Source organism: Heptranchias perlo, chromosome 39 (assembly GCF_035084215.1).
Source record: "Heptranchias perlo isolate sHepPer1 chromosome 39, sHepPer1.hap1, whole genome shotgun sequence".
NCBI lineage: Eukaryota > Metazoa > Chordata > Chondrichthyes > Hexanchiformes > Hexanchidae > Heptranchias > Heptranchias perlo.
Genome location: NC_090363.1, coordinates 5,779,565 through 5,801,023, shown reverse-complemented (window position 1 = coordinate 5,801,023; position 21,459 = coordinate 5,779,565). Strand labels below are relative to the sequence as shown.

General features: G+C 43.9%; 2 protein-coding genes across 2 annotated transcripts in view; one reads left to right on the top strand and one right to left on the bottom strand.

The window, feature by feature from the left end:
* The first annotated feature begins 1,774 nt into the window (after positions 1–1,774).
* LOC137304910 (uncharacterized) lies at positions 1,775–13,494 on the top strand. The gene is made up of 7 exons (XM_067973699.1): positions 1,775–1,861; positions 4,854–5,192; positions 7,899–8,030; positions 8,236–8,254; positions 8,357–8,397; positions 10,605–10,645; positions 11,304–13,494. Exons 1-7 carry the CDS (start codon positions 1,804–1,806, stop codon positions 11,451–11,453), a joined length of 780 nt encoding a protein of 259 aa, XP_067829800.1. The 5' UTR covers positions 1,775–1,803; the 3' UTR covers positions 11,454–13,494.
* Positions 13,495–16,072: 2,578 nt separating this feature from the next.
* LOC137305156 (N(G),N(G)-dimethylarginine dimethylaminohydrolase 1-like) overlaps positions 16,073–21,459 on the bottom strand; it is a 37,745-nt gene continuing 32,358 nt past the window's right edge. Inside the window, exon 6 of the mRNA XM_067973961.1 lies at positions 16,073–19,150. Coding sequence (XP_067830062.1) covers positions 19,034–19,150 — 117 coding nt within the window. The 3' untranslated portion in view covers positions 16,073–19,033. The remainder of the gene's footprint in view (positions 19,151–21,459) is intronic.

The window sequence follows — 21,459 nt, the reverse complement described above, 5'->3', positions numbered from 1 at the left end:
TCTAAGCTCCAAATTTGCCCTCTTACACCTCCCTGCATTATTATGGTGTTGAAATCAAGTTCCTCTCCTGTTGTAACTTACTATGACCCAGGAGCTGAAAGTTATGGAAATCATTACCTTCCTCCACCTTCTCTTCATTTTGCAATCTACAGCTTCGTAGAATGGTCCAGCACAGAAAGAGGCCATTCGGCCCATCGTGCCTGTGCTTGGTGTCATCAATTTATTTTCTCTGCTATTATTTTAAATCTTGTTGCTGCCCTCCACTGTGGACCTAGGTCCATTGCATAGATTGCTGAATATCTGTGTTGAAAAAAGTTGCAAATTTTGTGTACATTTATATATTTTTTTTATTCGTTCATGGGATGTGGGCATCGCTGGCGAGGCCTGCATTTATTGCCCATCCCTAATTGCCCTTGAGAAGATGGTGGTGAGCCGCCTTCTTAAACCGCTGCAGTCTGTGTGGTGAAGGTTCTCCCACAGTGCTGTTAGGTAGGGAGTTCCAGGATTTTGATCCAGAGACGATGAAGGAACGGCGATATATTTCCAAGTCGGGATGGTGTGTGACTTGGAGGGGAATGTGCAGGTGGTGTTCTTCCCATGTGTCTGCTGTTCTTGTCCTTCTAGGTGATAGAGGTCACGGGTTTGGGAGGTGCTGTTGAAGAAGCCTTGGCAAGTTGCTGCAGCGCATCCTGTGGATGGTACACACTACAGCCACGGTGTGCCAGTGGTGAAGGGAGTGAATGTTTAGGGTGATGGATGGGGTGCCAACCAAGCGGGCTGCTTTGTCCTGGATGGTGTCGAGCTTCTTGAGTGTTGTTGGAGCTGAACTCATCCAGGCAAGTGGAGAGTATTCCATCACACTCCTGACTTGTGCCTTGTAGATGGTGGAAAGGCTTTGGGGAGTCAGGAGGTGAGTCACTCACTGCAGAATACCCAGCCTCTGACCTACTCTTGTAGCCACAGTATTTATGTGGCTGGTCCAGTTAAGTTTCTGGTCAATGGTGACCCCCAGGATGTTGATGGTGGGGGATTCGGCGATGGTAATGCCGTTGAATGTCAAGGGGAGGTGGTTAGACTCTCTCTTGTTGGGGATGGTCATTGCCTGGCACTTATCTGGCGCGAATGTTACTTGCCACTTATCAGCCCAATCCTGGACGTTGTCCAGGTCTTGCTGCATACAGGCCTTTTGAATGTAACACCCTCTGCTAACAGAATCTGCTTTTATAATTCTGTCTAAGTTTTTTCAATAAAGTTTCCCTTCTGATTTTCTCCGCGCGCATTCTTCTTCTGAAGCAAATGGGTCATCCCGGAATCTGGTGCCAAAGGCATATCAGAGACTCCGGGTATCTATCCGAAGTGTCCATTTGGGTAATCCCGCCATGGAGTCTATCGCTGCATAGTTTCATCCATGGAATTCCACATTTCAATCTGGCTTTACACTGCGCACTGTTTCCATACATTCTGCTTTTTGAGGAAACTTAAGATGAGTTTCTATCTCCGGTGCAAACCATTGTAGTTTATGGAGGATTAAACTGAACTCTAATCCATTTTTGTCTCAATATACTCGGTGACGCTTATGCAACATTGACGTAGTGTTCTTTCCTAATTATTGTTAAAATATTGTTTCCCAGCACAATTGGAAAAATAATAAACATAGTTCGTGGTCTGTGGTAATTAAACCACCGCAGGTTTTTTTTCCACACACGTCAGTGCCTGCGGTGGAATGTTTGCTGTGTTTAGCAGCACTTTGGGTCGCTGCAAGCCAAACGTGAGCTGGTATTGTCCTGTAGAGAACGTGTAAAAATGCAAACTATTCACATATGGACGATCCTGAATTTAGTGACAATGTTTTTACATATTGGTGAGTCACTGTCTTCATATTTTCTCATTTTAGTTTTATCTTTATTCAGGTTTGAACGTGTACGATTGTGTTATACATGAAATTGTCTTACATGTTATACCTTCTACTGGACAATTCAATGCCTTTGAGTTAGACACAAATTGTTCCGTTAGCAAACAGTTCCTATTCATCAGCTCACCAGAAAAGTTTGATCAGACTGTGGCTCTTTTCTCCAGAAAAAAAGACTGAGGGATTCCCTGATAGAGGTCTTTTAGATTATGAAGGGGTTTGATAGGGTAGACATAGAAAAGATGTTTCCACTTGCGGGGGAGACCAGAACTAGGGGCCTTAAACATAAGATAGTCACTAACAAATACAATTGGGAATTCAGGAGAAACTTCTTTACCCAGAGAGTGGTGAGAATGTGGAACTCACTACCACAAGGAGTAGTTGAGGCGAATAGTGTAGATACATTTAAGGGGAAGCTAGATAAACACACCAGGGAGAAAGGAATAGAAGGATATGCCGATAGGGTTAAATGAAGTAGGGAGGGAGGAAGCTCATGTGAAGCATAAACACCAGCATGGACCTGTTGGGCCGAGTGGTCTGTCTCTGTGTTGTATATTCTATGTAATTCTATGTAATATTCAACATGTTTCCAACGTTCCCATACTTACACTTGACAAAATAGAAAGGACAGATTTCTCTGCTCCAAGGAGAACAATCCCAGCTTTTCCAGTCTATTCGCATAACTGAGGTCCCTCATCCCTGAAACCATTCTAGTAAATCTTTTCTGCACCCTCTCTAAGGCCTTCACATCCTTTCTAAAGTGTGGTGCCCAGAACCGCGCACAATACTCCAATTGTGGTCGAACCAGTGTTGTACAAAGCCTAGGATCTCGTATGCTTTCTTAACCACTTTCTCAACCTGCCCTGCCACCTTCAGCGACCTGTGTACCCCGGGTCTCTCTGATCCTGCACCCCCTTTAGAGTTGTCCCCCTTTAGTTTATACTGCCTCTCCTCGTTCTTCCTACCAAAATGTATCACCTCACAATTCTCAGCATTAAATTTCATTTGCCACTTGTCCACTCACTCCACCAGCCTGTCTATATCCTCTTGAAGTCTATCATAATCCTCCTCACTGTTCACTACACTTCCAAGTTTTGTGACATCTGAAAATTTTGAAATTGTGGCCCTGTACACCCAAGTCATTATTATATACCAAGAAATGATGTGGAGATGCCGGTGATTGACTGGGGTTGACAATTGTAAACAATTTTACAACACCAATTTATAGCCCAAATAAAATTGTTGGACTATAACTTGGTGTTGTAAAATTGTATACCAAGAAAAGCAGAGGTTCCAGTATCCACCCCTGGGGAACACCACTGCATACTTTCCTCCAGTCTGAAAAGCAACTGTTCACCACTACCCTCTGTTCTCTGCTACTTAGCCAATTTCGTATCCATGTTGCCGCTGCCCCTTTTATTCCATGGGCTTCAATTTTATTGACAAGCCTATTATGTGGCACTTTATCAAACGCCTTTGAAAGTCCATATACACAACATCAACCATATTGCCTTCATCAACCCTTTCCGTTACCTCATCAAAAAACTCAATCAAGTTAGTCAAACACGATTTACCTTTAACAAATCCATGCTGGCTTTCCCTTATTAATCCACTCTTGTCCAAGTGACTATTAATTTTGTCCCGGATTATTGTTTCTAAAAGCTTCCCCACCACCGAGGTTAAACTGACTGGCCTGTAGTTGCTGGGTTTATCTTTACATCCTTTTTTGAACAAGGGTGTAACATTTGCAATTCTCCAGTCCTCATGCACCATCCCTGTGACTAAGGAGGATTGGAAAATTGTGGCCAGCACTTCCATAATTTCCACCCTTACTTCCCTCAGCAACCTAGGATGCACCCAACCAGGATCTGGTGATTTATCTACTTTAAGTACAGCCAGCCTTTCTAGTACCTCCTCTTTAACAATTTTTATCCCATACAATATCTCAACTACCTCCTCTTTTACTGTGGCTTTGGCCGTATCTTCTTCCTCGGTAAAGACAGATGCAAAGTACTCATTTAGTACCTCAGCCATGCCTTCTGCCTCAATGCGTATATCTCCTTTTTGGTCCCTAATCGGCCACATCCCTCCTCTTACCACCCGTCTACTATATATATGTCTATAGAAGACTTTTGGATTCCCTTTTATGTTAACTGCATAGAAGGGAATCTTTGAGCCGCTTTCTTGAGCTGCTGCAATCCATGTGGTGATAGTACTCCTATATTACTGTTAGGTAGGGAGTTCCAGGATTTTCATGCAGTGATGATGAAGGAACAGCAATATATGTCCAAATCAGGATGATCTGTGACTTGGAAGGGAACCTGGAGTTGATGGTGTTCTCATGCACCTGCTGCCCTTGATCTTCTAACTGGTAGAGGTCCGCGGGTTTGGGAGGTGCTGTTGAAGAAACCTTGGCGAGTTGCCGCAGTGCATCTTGTAGATGGTACACACTGCAGCCACAGTGTGCCAGTGGTGGAGGGAGTGAATGTTCAAGGTGGTGGACGGGCTGCTGATCAAGCCAACTACATTTTCCTGGATGGTGTCCATATCTTGAGTGTTGCTGCAGCTGCACTGTCTAGGCAAGTGGACAGTATTTCATCACACTCCTGATTTGTGCCTTGTAGGTGGTGGAGAGGCTTTGGAGAGTCAGGCGGTGAGCCACTCGCTGCAGAACACCCAGCCTCTGCCCTTCTCTGGTGGCCTGGTATTTATGCGGCTGGTCCAGTTGGGTTTCTGGTTCATGGCGACCCCCCCCCCCCAGGATGTTGTTGGTATGGGATATGGGGTTGATGGTAATTCTAATTAAAAAGACACCCAGTAACATCAATTAGTGATACGGAAAGACATTTTAATATGAGCGTCAACCCTCCAGACAGAACTAAGTACTGGTCTGTAAATATATAGGAAATTATTGACAGATTACATTGTCCCATTGACACTCTAGACAATGGGTTGATGAGTGAGCTCAGCGTGTTCCAGTCACCGGCCAACATTACTCTAACAGAAGGAGATTCAGTGCAGATGAACTGCACTTTTGAAGGGAACGGCACTGTCGGACGAGTGGGTTGGAGACGGGCCTCACAAAACGTGGAAGTGTTAGATCGGAATCCTTTCTATCAGAACCGGCTGACGAAGTCGGGGCCGGAATTATTTGCCCAACAACTGGCTTTCATTAAAATCGTCAATTTAACGAAAATGGACTCGGATTTTTACTACTGCGAGGTGGAAATCCCGACATTTGGGGATGGAAACGGGACAGGAACACAACTTATAATAACTGAAAGTAAGTAGAAAAGATCAGAGTTCATTGTAAGAATTGGCCAATACCTTGACATCTCTATGGCTGTGCATGTGCTCTGAGATATCAGTTCGGTGTGTGCATTTTTGTCTGATTGCCAGCCTGTGAAAGTGCCTTGGGACATTTTACTAAGTTTGAGGCGGAGTTTAAATCTGACTATTGACGGCGAGGTGCTGTAGTGGGATGGCCCATAGGAGGCTCCACCCCAACCATTGCAACCCCCACCCACCCTGAGTTCCCGTTCTCTGCCCTGAGCAGGGAACTGCTGCTTCCCCATTGGGTAAAGGGGGAGGGGGGGGGGTGGAGATCGAGCACTGCGGCCGTTTCGAACGGTTTCCTCCTGGGCCTACAAGGGAGAAAATGGGGGGAAGGAAGGTGTAACTCCTGCCAAAAAAAACTTGGATAATGCACAAGTTAAATCTATTCTGGTGACTTCGGTTTTACTGATGAAACTGCCAGCAACCTTGATTTTTGTTAGACATAGACGTTGGGGCAGGTGTGGAGCGCTAGCTAGATAGGAAAGCGAAACAATATTTGCAGGTGACAGTGAAGTTATGAGAAATTTTCTATCTATTCCAATCCGCATCCGGAACTCTATAGTTTAATTTCGGTAATGGTCTTAGAGCAAAGGTAGTTTAACTGAATTTACCAACCCTGGAATATGGAATAGTTGCGTTGAGCGAATGAAACCTTCGTTTATTTGAGTTAATTCCTCAGAAATGTTTAATGGTTTTATTGAGTTTATATTGCCTGCAGTGTTTAATGGTGTAATGTGCTATTTATCCAAAGAATGTCTAACTTTATAGGAAATACCTATATGAAAATTGCATGTTGCAGTTTCATAGAATCATAGAAGTTTACAACATGGAAACAGGCCCTTTGGCCCAACATGTCCATGTCGCCCAGTTTATACCACTAAGCTAGTCCCAGTTGCCTGCACTTGGCCCATATCCCTCTATACCCATCTTACCCATGTATCTGTCCAAATGCTTTTTAAAAGACAAAATTGTACCCGCCTCTACTACTGCCTCTGGCAGCTCGTTCCAGACACTCACCGCCCTTTGAGTGAAAAAATTGCCCCTCTGGACCCTTTTGTATCTCTCCCCTCTCACCTTAAATCTATGCCCCCTCGTTATAGACTCCCCTACCTTTGGGAAAAGATTTTGACTATCGACCTTATCTATGCCCCTCATTATTTTATAGACTTCTATAAGATCACTCCTACTCTCCAGGGAAAAAAGTCTCAGTCTATCCAACCTCTCCCTATAAGTCAAACCATCAAGTCCCGGTAGCATTCTAGTCAATCTTTTCTGCACTCTTTCCAGTTTAATAATATCCTTTCTATAATAGGGTGACCAGAACTGTACACGGTATTCCAAGTGTGGCCTAACTAATGTCTTGTACAACTTCAACAAGACATCCCAACTCCTGTATTCAATATTCTGACCAATGAAACCAAGCATGCTGAATGCCTTCTTCACCATCCTATCCACCTGTGATTCCACTTTCAAGGAACTATGAACCTGTACTCCTAGATCCCTTTGTTCTATAACTCTCCCCAACGCCCTACCATTAACGGAGTAGGTCCTGGCCCGATTCGATCTACCAAAATGCATCACCTCACATTTATCTAAATTAAACTCCATTTGCCATTCATCGGCCCACTGGTCAAATTTATCAAGATCCCGTTGCAATCCTAGATAACCTTCTTCACTGTCCACAATGCCACCAATCTTGGTGTCATCTGCAAACTTACTAACCATGCCTCCTAAATTCTCATCCAAATCATTAATATAAATAACAAATAACAGCGGACCCAGCACCGATCCCTGAGGCACACCGCTGGTCACAGGCCTCCAATTTGAAAAACAACCCTCCACAACCACCCTCTGTCTTCTGTCGTCAATCCAATTTTGTATCCAATTGGCTACCTCACCTTGGATCCCATGAGATCTAACCTCATGTAACAACCTACCATGCGGTACCTTGTCAAAGGCTTTGCTGAAGTCCATGTAGACCACGTCTACTGCACAGCCCTCATCTATCTTCTTGGTTACCCCTTCAAAAAACTCAATCAAATTTGTGAGACATGATTTTGCTCTCACAAAACCATGCTGACTGTTCCTAATCAGTCACTGCCTCTCCAAATGCCCGTAGATCCTGTCTCTCAGAATACCCTCTAACAACTTACCCACTACAGATGTCAGGCTCACCGGTCTGTAGTTCCCAGGCTTTTCCCTGCCGTCCTTCTTAAACAAAGGCACAACATTTGCTACCCTCCAATCTTCAGGCACCTCACCTGTAGCTGTCGATGATTCAAATATCTCTGCTAGGGGACCCACAATTTCCTCCCTAACCTCCCATAACGTCCTGGGATACATTTCATCAGGTCCCGGAGATTTATCTACCTTGATGCGCGTTAAGACTTCCAGCACCTCCCTCTCTGTAATATGTACACTCCTCAAGACATCACTATTTATTTCCCCAAGTTCCCTAACATCCATGCCTATCTCAACCGTAAATACCGATGTGAAATATTCATTTAGGATCTCACCCATCTCTTGTGGTTCCGCACATAGATGACCTTGTTGATCCTTAAGAGGCCCTACTCTCTCTCTTGTGATTCAGATTGTAAGCTTAATGACCAAACACTGAGTTGTGAAATGAGCATTCTTTGTCGTCTTATCCCAGAGAAGGTACCTAATTGTCCTCCACGGGACGTTTCAACCAACGATGGAGCATTTCCACTGACGACAGGAGTGCTGAGCTTGTTCTCCGTTATAATTATTCTCCTGCTGTGTCGGCTGTACTATCAAAGTAAAGGTAACGTTTTTCTGAATCGTGTTTGTGTTCATTATGAGACGTATTAATGCTAGTCTATAATCACAGATTTGTCGTAAACTTGGCGATGATCACGGAAATATGTGTTCGTGTAAATATTAATAGCTGTTATTTACCGTGTGAAACGCAAAGAAACTAAAAAGTACCTGTAAAGTTTTCTAATCTTATGATCTTTTCTTTTATTTAGTGATATCAAGACTTAAAGGGTATGTCAAAGAATAATGCATTATTAGTTTATGTATAAATTGACATTTACAAATTAGCAATATGCAATATATAATTGTATTTAACTTGATCTTACCTTGTAGGCCACATACGGTTACACAATCGGGAAGAGGTGAATTATACGGTTAGTATTTATGCGCATTTCTTAGATTTTGACAATCACATTATTGAAAGTCGAACGCGGTGGTTTTTCTGACAATTTTTCCCTTTGTGCTACGATGGACTTCATGTGAACTTTTCAAGTGTCTATCACTATAAATAATTGTCTGTGATTGAGGGAAACTCGAAGTGCAATTAATAGTGAATAATCAGCACAGCACAGGTAGTGATCACCTAACGTTAGAGAGGAGCTTCCATCCTTCCAAACTATGGCAACAGAACACTAATATGGCGGTGTGGCCTTTAACAAACACTGTGGAGCGACCTGACCTGCTGAGCGTTTTCAGCATGTTCTGTTTTTATTTCCGTGGTGTCAAAATGTGCAGTGGCTTCACTGATAGATCAGCTCAACGAGTCTAAGCCACTGACCACCCAGGTCACCAGGTCTGACTGATTAAAGAACATACCGGGCAGTTTAAAACAAGTGCATAGCAGATTTAAGTTTGACCCTAACCCTTTTTAGCTGCTTATTTTTTGAAAGAGCCCATATGGAGAAACCTAAGGAAATGCAGGATATACTTGAGTCGACAGTGTATGTTGGTGATGCTTAACAGTATCTCTCCTCCACCTATGATTCCACTCTGCCCGTTGGCCATCCAACCAACATCAAATTATGGATACGCCGAAATTCCGCCAAAACTGAAACCATCCCTTTCTATTTCTAACAGCTCTATAACTTTGGTTTCAGTCCCAACAATCCTCCCAGCAGCCGAGATTGTGTACAAACTCAGTGTTCTGTTCGATCCTGAGTTGATCTACTTGCCCCCATCCAGTCAGTCACAAAGACGATATTACCCCCTCCAGACAATCGCCCGCTTGCATCCCTATCACCTCCCCGCCCAATCTCTCTCTCTTTGGCACTGAACCCTTAATCTAGACCTCCATTGCCTCCAGAACAGACTTCTCTAATCATCTCTTGGCTAGCTTCTGCGACCCTTCACAAACTCCAATTCATTGATATAACTACACTGTGAATCCACTGTCACACCATAGTTCCATACATTACATAGGAACATAGGAAAAGGCGTAGGCCATTTAGCCCTTGGAGCCTGTTCCGTCATTCAATTACATCATAGCTTATCTGTATCTCAACTCCATTTACCCCCCTTGGTTCCATGTCCCCTCATACCCTTGCCTAACAAAACTTCCCGAGAGTGAAACACCGACTACACTTCAGAAGTACTTCATTGGCTGTAAAGTTCTTTGGGATGTCCTGAGATTGTGAAGGGCTCTGTAGGAATCCAAGGCTTTCTTTGCATTTATCGTTACTATCATTGACGAATTCCATTGTCTTCCCTGCCACAGAATGTGGACCTCAAGAGTCCCACCCTTGCTTTCAATCCCCTGGACAGCCCCATGTGATGAATCTCCTCCAACCATATATCCATCTACATCTTTCATGGAACTCAGGACTGCTGGTCACTCCCACTCACTTCACTCCAGCTGGTCACTCCATCACTTAGTCCTCAGTTCAAAATAAATTCATCCAGTGACCTCTCTCTTTTACTGCTCTGAGAAAAACAATCCCCTCAGTTGTGTTGTTGATTCTCCGCCTTCCATTGATCCTGTGGTAAGGGAGGGATGCGTCTAGAACAAGGGGGCATAACCTTAAAATTAGAGCTAGGTCGTACAGGGGTGATGTCAGGAAGCATTTCTTCACACATAGGGTAGTGGGAATCTGGAACTCTTCCCCCAAAAAGCTGTTGAGGATGGGGGGGTCAAAAGAAATTTTCAATACTGAGATTGATAGATTTGTGTCAGACAAGGGTATTAAGGGATATTGAACCAAGGCAGGCAGATGGAGTTAAGATACAGATCAGCCATAATCTCACTGAATGGTGGAACAGGCTGAACGGCCTACTCCTGTTCCTCCGTTCCTATGCTAGGTGTCATCCTTGATTTGGAAAAATGCTGGGTTTGCGATTCGAATTTCCCAATAAGAACAATAGGATGGGAATGCTGACGGGAGAATTCTAACCTTCCTGTATGAAGATTGGCCATTTAGATAACTTATTGGAGATTGGCAGCCCTGGTGCTGTGCCCAGCCAAAGTTGGCAACCGGAAGGAATGGGGTTTGAGGGGAGAAAGTAAAAAACTAACCACTGCTGATTGAGAATGATGATACATTGTCTGCATCATATATCTATATAACACTTTCTGTTCATATTCCAGAAATAATTGAACTTCAGGTGTCACTACCGAATCAGGAGTCAGTAAGATCATTTTTATTGTTAGTTTTATTGTTAGTTAAAAAAATTACTATCGTCTTGCAGATTAGATCTGGTAAAACTGTTGCCTCTCTGTCATAAGACTCTTGCACCCGATCCCGTCAGCATCCCGGCAGGCGCCTTAGCTTAAAAATGCCGCCTTTGAGTTCAAGGCCCACTCTGGAGTCGAGCACATAATCTAAGCTTACACTGCAGTGCGTGTCGTGTAGCAGTGAGCAAATGCGATTCCGCCTGTTCTGCATCCCTGCCCAATTTCACCCCTATTATCTGGTCATTATCTCATTGCTGTTTGTGGGAGCTTGCTGCGCACAAATTGGCTGCCGCATTTCACACACGACAACAGTGGCTACAATTCGAAAGTACTTAATTGGCTGCAAAGCGCTTTGGGACTTCCTGAGGTCGTGAAAGGCGCTATATAAATGCAAGTCTTAATTTAAAGTCCTCAATGTCATTTTTAAATCTTTTGGACCACGGGGCTGATTTTTTTTAAAAAATGAAACGTTTTTGATTTTTCACCTCAACAAATTCATTCTCTCTGATTGATATTTCTCACTCTAAACAGTAAAAGAAAATTATAGTCTGAACAAATGCAAATAGAATCGGTGAAAAAGAATGTGATTTTATTTTTAATTGTAACTCTTAGGCAACACCTTCTGATCCCAGATATAGCACTCTGCCACTCAACAGTGATGTCTCCTTTCCTGACTACAGCACAGTCAACGCATCGAGGTTCAGCAGACAGTCAATCCCTTCAAACCAGCCTCTCTGCGAGGTCCTTTCCACATTCCAATAAGACCATAAACGCTGTAGGAAGACTGTGGGCCAAAGTGAACGCGTCCACGAAGGAGAGCTTGAGTGATATTATACGGTCCTTAATACTTGGGCGATTTGTATCTAAACTTTATCCTTGAATACTGTAACAATTTTAATCTGGGATGCAGAAATTATTAAGAAATACTCCTAAGATACACTTTCCCGTTTTTTGAATGTCGTATCATGATTAGTACTAGTGGTAATGTCAGCTGTGACTCAGTTGGCAGCACTTTCACCCCTGAGCCGAGAAGGTCATGCGTTCAAGTCCCACTCCAGAGATTTGAGCACATAATCTAGGCTGACTCTCCAGTACTGAGGGAGTGCTGCACTGTCGGAGGTGCCATCTTTTGGATGAGGCGCTAAGCTGAATCTCACGGCACTATTCGAAGAAGAACAAGGGAGTTCTCCCCGGTGTCCTGGCCAACATTTATCCCTCAACCAACACCACGGAAACAGATTATCTGGTCATCATTGCATTGCTGTTTGTGGGACCTTGCAGTGCAGAAATTGGCTGCTGCGTTTCCTACATTATAATAGTGACTACACTTCAAAAAAAAGTACTTAATTGGCTATAAAGCACCGAAGGACGTCCTGGGGTTGTGAAAGGCGCTATTTAAATGCAAGTCTCTCTTTTCTTAACTGTTCAGCTGCTTTAAAAATGTGTGTAGTTATTCCCTGTTTCATAGTACAGCAGGGCCTTTGGTAGAATGGAATGCTGGTACTTTCCCAAAGAGACTTCCTCAGGTGTCGTATGTTAATGATATCATCAACCTAAGATGTAGAATTTCTGCGTCCCCATAACATAAGTGTTCTAAAAGTTCAAGTTTCCCATTTCTCTAGACCAGGTTAAATCATCTTCCCCTCTGCTGTCTTGTGATTACCCTCAAGTGCCCAATTTTCTGCCCCATTATTCACATAATGATAAGGAATGGGTTTGATTGGCAGGGAAACTGCTGGAAGTGGTTTATGGTTATACATATATCTGGTTATGTTTATGCATGAATGGTTTACATGCTCATTAACCCATAGCTTGTCAATGTTCATTAATTTTGAAACAGTCAAAGAACATGGAAATGCAATGGCTGGAAGATCTTTACTTATTCACATGCCGAGAAGCAAAGTGTGCTGTCAGAAATATTTGAGGCTGCAATTATACCATATTACATGTTTGAGATTGGTAGCTGTAAAATGCAAATCACAACTGGCAAAGTTATACTGCCAGTTATCCCTAGCAAGGGGCTCTGCTCATTCCTGCTTACCAGAGTTCTCCTGCTGGTATCTTACTACTGTAAGAATGCTTTTTCCTAATATTAAAATGATTTCCCAATAAGTTTATAAAGCATCTAGAAGGTTCAAGTGATAACCTGAGAACTTTTTTTAACCTGTCTTCACACCACCCTGGTTGTGCAAAGTCATGTTTCAGTTGGCAGCACTGTTGCCTCTGAGTCAAACGGTAGTGGGTTCAAGTCTTACTCCAGAGATGTGAGCACAAACTCCAGGCTGAGACTTCAGTGCAGTCCTGAGGGAATGCTGCACTGTGGGAGATGCTGTCCTTCGGATGAGACGTTAAACTGAGGCCCCGTCTGCCCTCTCACGTCACTATTTCGAAGAGTAGGGGTGTTCTCCCCAGTGTCCTGGCCAATATTTATCCCTCAAACTACACCTAAAACATTGCTGTTTGGGGAATCTTGCTGTGTGCAAAATTAGCTGCCACGTTTCCCTACATTACAACAGTGACTATACTTCAAAAGTACTTCATCGGTTGTAAAGCACTTTCGGATGTCCTGAAGTCATGACAGGCACTGTATAAATGCAAGCATTTCTTCCTTCTTATCCTTTTTGATTCATTGCATTCTGAAGTCAGATTAGGATCTGACTGCAGAGCTATATTATGACCCATAATTACTTCACATTGACGTGGATATGACAATCTTAATGCAACTAAATCCCTGTACGTAGATGTGTATACAGTGCATGTATGAATTCTTGGAAATGTCTCTTAAGCCTTTTAATTAAAATTTTAACAAGTGTACAAAATCAAATACAAGATGGTGTGGGGAAAATGGCCTTAATGGTTTAAACACCCTGTTGCATTCTGTGAAAATATAATGGTTTAGGCTGAGCATTCGGTGAAGTTCAGACAACAGGAGCAGAACCAGATCCTGACCCATAGACGAGGATAGCACACTAGAAAAATTAGAATCAAGGGGAGGAACTTACTAGATTTAATATAAGTTACAAAATTGGTAATGGAGAAAATAGCGAGACTGAAGATTGACAAATCTCCATGATTTGATGTTTTCCACCCCCGGCAATTAAAAGGTGAGAAAATTGCAGATGCTTTAGTTCTGATCTTCACAAAACTTTCTCATTGACTTCAATGGAGAGTAAAATAGAATGTGGTGTAAAATCAACATTGCTCCTGATCCTGTCAGTTTCCCAATGGGCAGGTTAGGTTAAAATTGCCCCCTATGTGTAAGAAAGGAAGTCGGGTGGAACCTTTTCACCTAAAAGATAATATGTTGTGAATTAGGTTACCAGAGACGGACACTGAAGTGGACGCCATAGGGCAAATTTACCAATTTCTTGCCCACTACAAGGACAGATCAGAAAGCGATGAGAACACTGCCTGCAATTTTCCATCCATTAATTTCAATGGATGGAAAATTGTGCACAACAACTTAAAGTGGAGAGGGGTAAGGCTGTGAGGTATGGGAGTTGGCAATATGCTGGAAATTGGGAACTTACAGGTAAATATTCCACCTCAGCACTGGAGGTGTAAACCCTCACCTGATGGTGGAGGGAAGTCACCACTCCACTCCGATCAGATGCTAGTACCTCGCCAGGGCTCTCATCTTCTGCTCGCCGTCATGTCCAGGGAGATTAGTAACAGTGAAAGGGGAAACTATGAGAGACTGCAAAGAAGGAGGAAATGAGATAGGCTGGGAAAGTACACCAAAGTAAAGCAAGAGATGTTACAACAGGTGAAACAGAAAATTGTGAAATGAGATTTCAATGAGCATTAAGGAAATGAAAAAAAACAAGTACCTTATAGGGAAGGGGATGAAGTGGTGGTGTTGAGTGTGAAGGGCTGACAGTATGTTTTAGCCTAGAAATTTAATTTTTCACTTATGGATTTCCAATGTGGAGCTTCACCCGTTGAGCACGTGTTTGCTGATATTTTCCATCCATTAATTTTCCATGAGCCTTACCAAACTGATCTCCCAATATGCATGGGTCTGCACCATGAGGGTGTAAGTGGAAAATTACTCGCTAAGATCCTTCCCTAGTGGAATAGCTTCTATTCACATCATATGACTGGAGGCCATATAGTGGATGACGAACTTGGACATTTACGGGGTGATTTTAACCCCCAAGAATAGGTGGTTTGGGGGCGGGTGGGAGTTGAAAATAATTGTTTTTTGGGTCGCGACCACAACCTGGCTTTATTTCCGGGTTTAACTTGGGCGCGTAAAAGTACAGGCTTCCCACTGGGAATGCAAAGTCTGAAAATTTTGCAGTTGCGACCCAAGAAAACATCTATTGTCAACTCCCACCCACCCCCAACCCACCCATTCTTGGGGGTTAAAATGACACCCTTAATGTTTCTTTTCAAGATGCCACACAGGTGGTTAGCCATGGCTCAGTGATAGCACATGGAGTCAGAAGATTGTGGATTTGAGCCCCACTCCAGAGACTTGAGCACAAAATCTAGGCTAACACTTCACTGTAGTGGCGAGGGGAGGCTGCTGTCTTTTGGATGAATCATTAAATCAGGGCCCCGTCTTCCCCCTCAGGTGGACGTAGAAGATCCCATGGAGCTATTTCGAAGACAAGCAGGGGAGCTTGCCCAGGTGCCCTGGCCAATATTTATCCTTTATACAAGCAATCGAAAAACAATTAAAGAGCACATTGGTCCATTGAATAATTTACTAGGACATGTCTTTATCCCCATAACAAACATGAGCTACATAGAAAGTACATAGGTTTTTGACCTGTGAAGAAGACACTTCACAGAAGCCAAGGGGGCTGTGTTGAAGTTATGCCAGTTATATAAAGTTCTGGTTAGCCCACATCTGCAGTACAGCACTCAGTTCTGGGCACTGCCCAAGGGATATATTGGTCTTGGGAGGGGGTGCAGTGCAGATTCACCAGAATGGTACCAGGCCTAAATTATATGGACTGGTTACAGAGACTAGGCTTGTATTCCCACGAGTATAGAAGATTAAGGGTGATCTAATTCAGGTGTTTATGAAGGATTTGATAGGATAAGGTAGATTGAAAAACAATGTTTCCTCTGGTGGGGGAAATGCAGAAAAAAAAAAATCACAATAAAATTAGAGATAGGCCATCCGGGGGTGATGTCAGGAAGAACTTCCTTTGCACAAAAAGGAAACGCTCCCAAACAGCTCTTGAGGCTAGGCAGCAAGTGAAAATGTTAAAACTAAGCTTGATTTTTTATTAGGTAAGGGCATTAAGGGATATGGTACCAAGGAAGGTAACACCCATGATCTATTTGAGTGGCAGAACAGCCTGGAGGGGCTGGTGAGCTACTCCTGTATTGCATACACCATACAAGAAACTAAGCAGCCCAGGGTAGACTTTTAATGCAGATTCTCAAATTTATTAAAATCAGAAGAGCTGTTTACAAAGGAGACGCGGTACAAAAACCAGGATTTCAGGCAATCACAGTAAAGCACCAAATGATCTGGCTCTTCTGTAATACGTGATCCCAATCCAGGGAGGGACGAGGTAACACACTGGAACGGGAACTGGATCAGGCTGCATCAAGGGCACAGGCATGGACAGACTCAAGGCAGCACGATACAACGAACCGCTGTTAGTACAGACACTTTGTAAAACGGACACGGCCCTCAAAAGAATTATTTACTCAGTTTTACATTTCATCTGGGGAGGAAGGAGACAGCCAGTCCTTCAATGTACTTGTGTCACTATCATTTATGGATAAATGTAAAGGTTGTGATAACCATGTTTCTCCACACTGATCGCACTAGTTGGGGGCTCTGCAATTGGTCGAACTGACCCCAGATTTGAGGGGGGAGAATTGGGGACCATAAATGAGCCAGTCACTATGCAGCGGCCCCTGCTGGAAAAGGACCCGTGAGCCAGTCAATACTCGCTTGCCCAGTGCCACTTGGGCTGAAATGAAAGGCCCAGTGAACTCTGCCAATAGTTATCTGGTGCAGAGAATGTCACCTTAGCAGAGTTACTGTTGCAAAATATTCTAACAGGACGTTGTTACACGGAGCAACAGCGCCATCTGCTAGCAACACTGGCAACACAGGGCACTTCTTACCCCATCAACCCCAAATTCAGGGGGTAGATTTTCAACTTTCCGCCTGGGTGTAAAACCGGCGTTGCAGATCAGCTACCCGTTATAGAAGCGGCCCAATTTTCATATCTCAACGACCCGAGTCACCGCTGTTGCAAAGACTCAAACATGAAAGTTCCATTTATACTGCAAACTGTTCTCTTTACACCGAATACGAGCAACTCAAAACGTTTCCACCTTTCTTCATCATATGTAGAAACCAAGAATATTCTCAAACATTTTATTGTTTGAGAAACACGACACGTGCAGCAGCTTGGCAGAGTTAATGGGTGCACTAGATTGCTTTTTTTTGAAAAAGGACATTTTCTCAGATGCTAATTGCTTTGCAATAGCGTTGATTAAAAACAAGTCAATACTCTCCATTTAAAGGAGTCAAAGTGAGGGGGCAGAACAATTGGGCTCTTTCTGTAATACTATTTTCTAACTCTAGGCGGTGCTGTTGCACAAAGTGACAATTTTGAAGCGGTTACATTGAACAACAGCGCCATCTGCCGGCAGCACTGGGAACAGAGGGCACTTCTTACCCCATCAACCCCAAATTTGAGCCACAGAGTGAGGGGGCAGATTTTCAACTTTCCAACTGGGTGCAAGACCGGCATTGCCGCTCAGCTGCTCGTTTTTAGAAACTGCCCAATTTTCATTTAAACCAGTTGTACACCACAGCAATCTGAAAATATACACCAAGTGTAATAATTCTTGATTTAAGTTGATAAATCTATATTTAAGAGGTGGCTGCCCCTCTTATAGACTAATGGTTTGATCCCCTCCAAACCCCTTACACTGTTCATTTGCTTTTAGGAGCATTGCGATTGGGGAAGGGGTGAGGGGGAAAAACCAGATTGCCGCATCTCTGTCCACTATTTTAGCGCAGGAGCAAACCTGCTTAAAATACAAAGCATATTTAAATAATAGGGACAGCAATGTCACACGAGAGTGTGTGTGGAACAGTCGTCTGCTAGTAATCACCGGAGGATATTTCCTGCTGGAACTAAGCATCACAAGACTCTCTCCCTCTTTTCCCGCCCTAGAAATGGGAAATCTTACAAAATTTCCAAAAGGCACAAACTGATTTGAAGTGACTTTTACCACCCTCGTACATTTTATTTTTGGCCAAATATAAAAAAAGTGAGATGAACAATCTGCTGAATGACTAATACATTTTAAAAAAGGAACACTTGGACATTTTCTGTGCGTTCCTCAGGAAGCTTCCAGAATGCGAGAACATGTTAATTTTGAAGTTCTTTCCCCTTCTTCCCACCCCCCCTCCAGGGTTTCGATGCAGTGTCACTGGACTGAGTCAAACTGTGCTTGACCACATCTGGGTTTGGGATGACTCCTAGTTTCAGGAATTTGATATTCTCTCTCTTCCTCCCTCGATATGTAACCCAGATTATGTCCGACCAGCCGCAGGGTAAATGCAAGAGGAAAACCAGGAAACAAAAAAGGCATTGAATACTGGAGCCTTGGGCATTTTAACACGAAAGGACCAAAAAATTTGGGGTCAAACGGGGATATATGAGAGAGAGAGAGAGAGAGAGAGAGAGCTAGAGCTATATCTGGGTCTGTTCCTTGGACATGTGGGTCAGATCGATGCACAGAATTGGATAGGGTCAAGTTTTTGCAATGAGAGACATCTCGCTCAAAGTTTCCAGCTCTTCATGGGTATCCAGATCGCAAACCAAACACACATCCCAGAAACACACACAAGGAGGTCCAAATCTAGGATTGGTGCCAGGATTTCAGGGATCGAGAGGAGATGATCACACCCATTCCCTTTGTGGAACATTGGGTGGGGAAGTGGAGAAGGGAATGTCTGCTTCCCTGAGCAGAGCCTTCAGTCTCCCAGTCGATCAGAGGCATCGGAATTGGACAAACGGCTGATCCAGTGCGGCTGCAGTAATGCTGATGTTCTACCCCTAGGTGTCGCTGGTACTCACCTCCATCTTGAGCTTCCCTCTGCTACAACAAAGCTTTGCTGGGCTCAAACTCCAGTCTGCTGCAGGTTGGGCGCTGAAAACAACCTCTCAATCTCGACTACGTGAAGGAATCAGACTTCACTGGGGGCTTCCTGATTCAAACATTCCAGTGTATTCAGCATATCCCTGGGATCCATCAAATCAGAGCCATTTCTATTCTATTCAACTGTGGAGTTAAGGCTTGGGGGGAGGGGGGGGTTGGGGAAGAAAGGGGAAAGAGGCCAGTCGATTCTAGAACTCATACTTCTTGTTGATTAGAATCGAACAGGAGCTCAGGGCTGCCCCCAGTTTCGCCACTTCTGTGCAGGCGGACGGGATCAGCGTGTAATCCGGAAGCTTCTTGAAGGCCTGAAAAACGAAGATGGAAGAAGCCAGTTAAAAGGCAGTGGTTACAAACCGTCCGCAAACAAGTCACTGGCAGGAACACGGGAATTCGCAGCACAATGAGCACCTGATGTCCCTTTCCTCAACAATAATTTGCATTTATATAGCGCCTTTAATGTAGTAAAGCATCCCAAGGTGCTGTGCTATGCCAAAGTTTGACATCACTCCACAAAAAAGATATTAGGACAGGTAACCAAAGCCTGAGAGGGGCAGAGAGGTTTAGGGAGGGAATTCCAGAGCTTAGGGCCGAGGCAGCTGAAGGCACGGCCGCCAATGGTGGGGCGAAGAAAATTGGGGATGCGCAAGAGGCCAGAATTGGAGGAGTGCAGAGATCTCGGAGGGTGGAAGGAGGGGTGAGGCCATAGAGGGGATTTGAAAACAAGAATGAGAATTTTGAAATTGAGGCGTTGCCAGACTGGGAGCCATTGTAGGGTTAGTGAGCCCAGGGGTGATGGGTGAATGGAACTTGGTGCGAGTTAGGATACGGGCAGCAGAGTTTTGGATGAGCTCAAGTTTACATCCTTATGGCCAATTGCCAAATGAAGGCTAGATACTTCCCCACAGGAATAGGGCCCAAAAAAAAAAACGTTTTTTAAAAAAAAGCAATCATGCCATTAAATAATTCTACTTCAATTGGGCTCTCTCACTTGTTGTATGGCAGATGGAATAACACTTCCTCCTGATAGATTCCCATTGTCCCCTTCTGCTGGAGTGAGCAAATGGAAGGGAAGCTAACTGGATCCCAATTCGGTCAATGTCCCATGGCCAGACACAAAGAAACATGGTCCAGCAAGCCCGCATGTAAGGCGATTGCAACAAGACATCAAAGAGTAGCCAGCACTGTTCAGCGAGGAGGGAAACGAGGCCCCCCCAACTGCCCTCAGGTGGACATAAAAGATCCCACGGCACTGTTTTGAAGAGCAGGAGAGTTCGCCGCGGTGTCCTGGCCAATATTCATCCCTCAACCAACACCTAAAACAGATCATTTGGTCATTATCTCATTGCTGCTCGTGGGATCTTGCTGTGCGCAAATTGGCAGCCGCGTTTCCTACATTACAACAGTGACTACACTTCAGAAGTACTTCATTGTCCCAAAGCGCTTAACGGCCATCGGGTTCGCACTGTATAAACACAAGTTCTTTCCTTGCAGAGTATTTCAAGGTTTTCTTTTTAAAACCCCCTGCTTCAAAAAGATTTTAAAACTTTCCAGCCAGGGCTCGAGGATAATGCAGCCGCTCAGGCAAGTCCAGGGACACCTAAATGGAAGCAGCTGTGAGATTTTTTTTTCCTCTGCTGGCTTCAGCCTCTCTCTAAACAGCTGATAAGAAAGTATCTGATTTGCAAAATCTTACGTGCAACCCCCATTATTCACTGCTGATTCTACAGAGACTGAAGCCAGGCACAAAATGGTGGCAGACTTATGTTTATATAAAAACTCAGCTCACCAGATACGTCCAATGGCCCAAAATCAAGAGGGGGAAAAAAAAAAGTTTAAAAATCTAATCACATACCCAGATAGCTCAATCTTAAAAAACACAAAGTATAGCCGTTAAATCATGCAACAAAAAAAAAACACTGGTTACTAGGGTTAGATTGGGCCTATCTCCTTAGCAACGGCATTTAGCAGCAGCTCAATGGTATCACGGGCCTTGCAAACGATTGTGGGCAGTTTAGGTATAAAATCTGCACAGCTACCACTCAGTGATGAGATGGGCCCTGTCTCCAGCTGTTTTACAGAGGTTTATCCACCTATTTGCCCACCACGTCAGGTATTAAGCGGGCATCGCGCCATCACTCAGGCCTCAACCGGCTCCGACCACTTTGAACAAGTTGGGGGGAGGGGGCAGTGGACAAGAAGAAAAGGGAGTTTTCACTGCAAGACAGACTCAAATAACTAGCTTCAACATTGGAACAAAGTTTCACAACACAGAGGAGGAGGAGTAGAAGCCCCAGAGATTTCACAGAGTGCTTGGGTGGTGCAGAGAGTCAGATACTGCCCTTGCAATCTCTGTATGTCGGCTGCAAGGGTTCAATGTGAAATGAGTTTGCGAAATTTTCAGGGGGGCGGGGGGAGAAAGAAAGAGAGCGAGAGCAAAGAAATAGAAAAAGACAGAAAGACTCCCGACGTGTCACCACGTTTCCACAAAGCGTTATAACATCTGTGAAGAATTAAATCTAAAATGCAGACACGTTGCAGCTGTGGTGTTAATTGAACACTGCCTGGGTCACAGCTTGCAGTTAATTTATGCTGAAAACTAAAAACATGCCCAGCC

Bases quoted from the DNA above. Each gene is read 5' to 3' on its own strand.
- LOC137304910 (XM_067973699.1), top strand. From the start codon at position 1,804: ATGCAAACTATTCACATATGGACGATCCTGAATTTAGTGACAATGTTT. The intron at 1,862-4,853 runs GTGAGTCACTGT...TTGACACTCTAG, and splicing joins GACAATGTTTTTACATATTG to ACAATGGGTTGATGAGTGAG. The intron at 5,193-7,898 runs GTAAGTAGAAAA...GTCTTATCCCAG, and splicing joins ACAACTTATAATAACTGAAA to AGAAGGTACCTAATTGTCCT.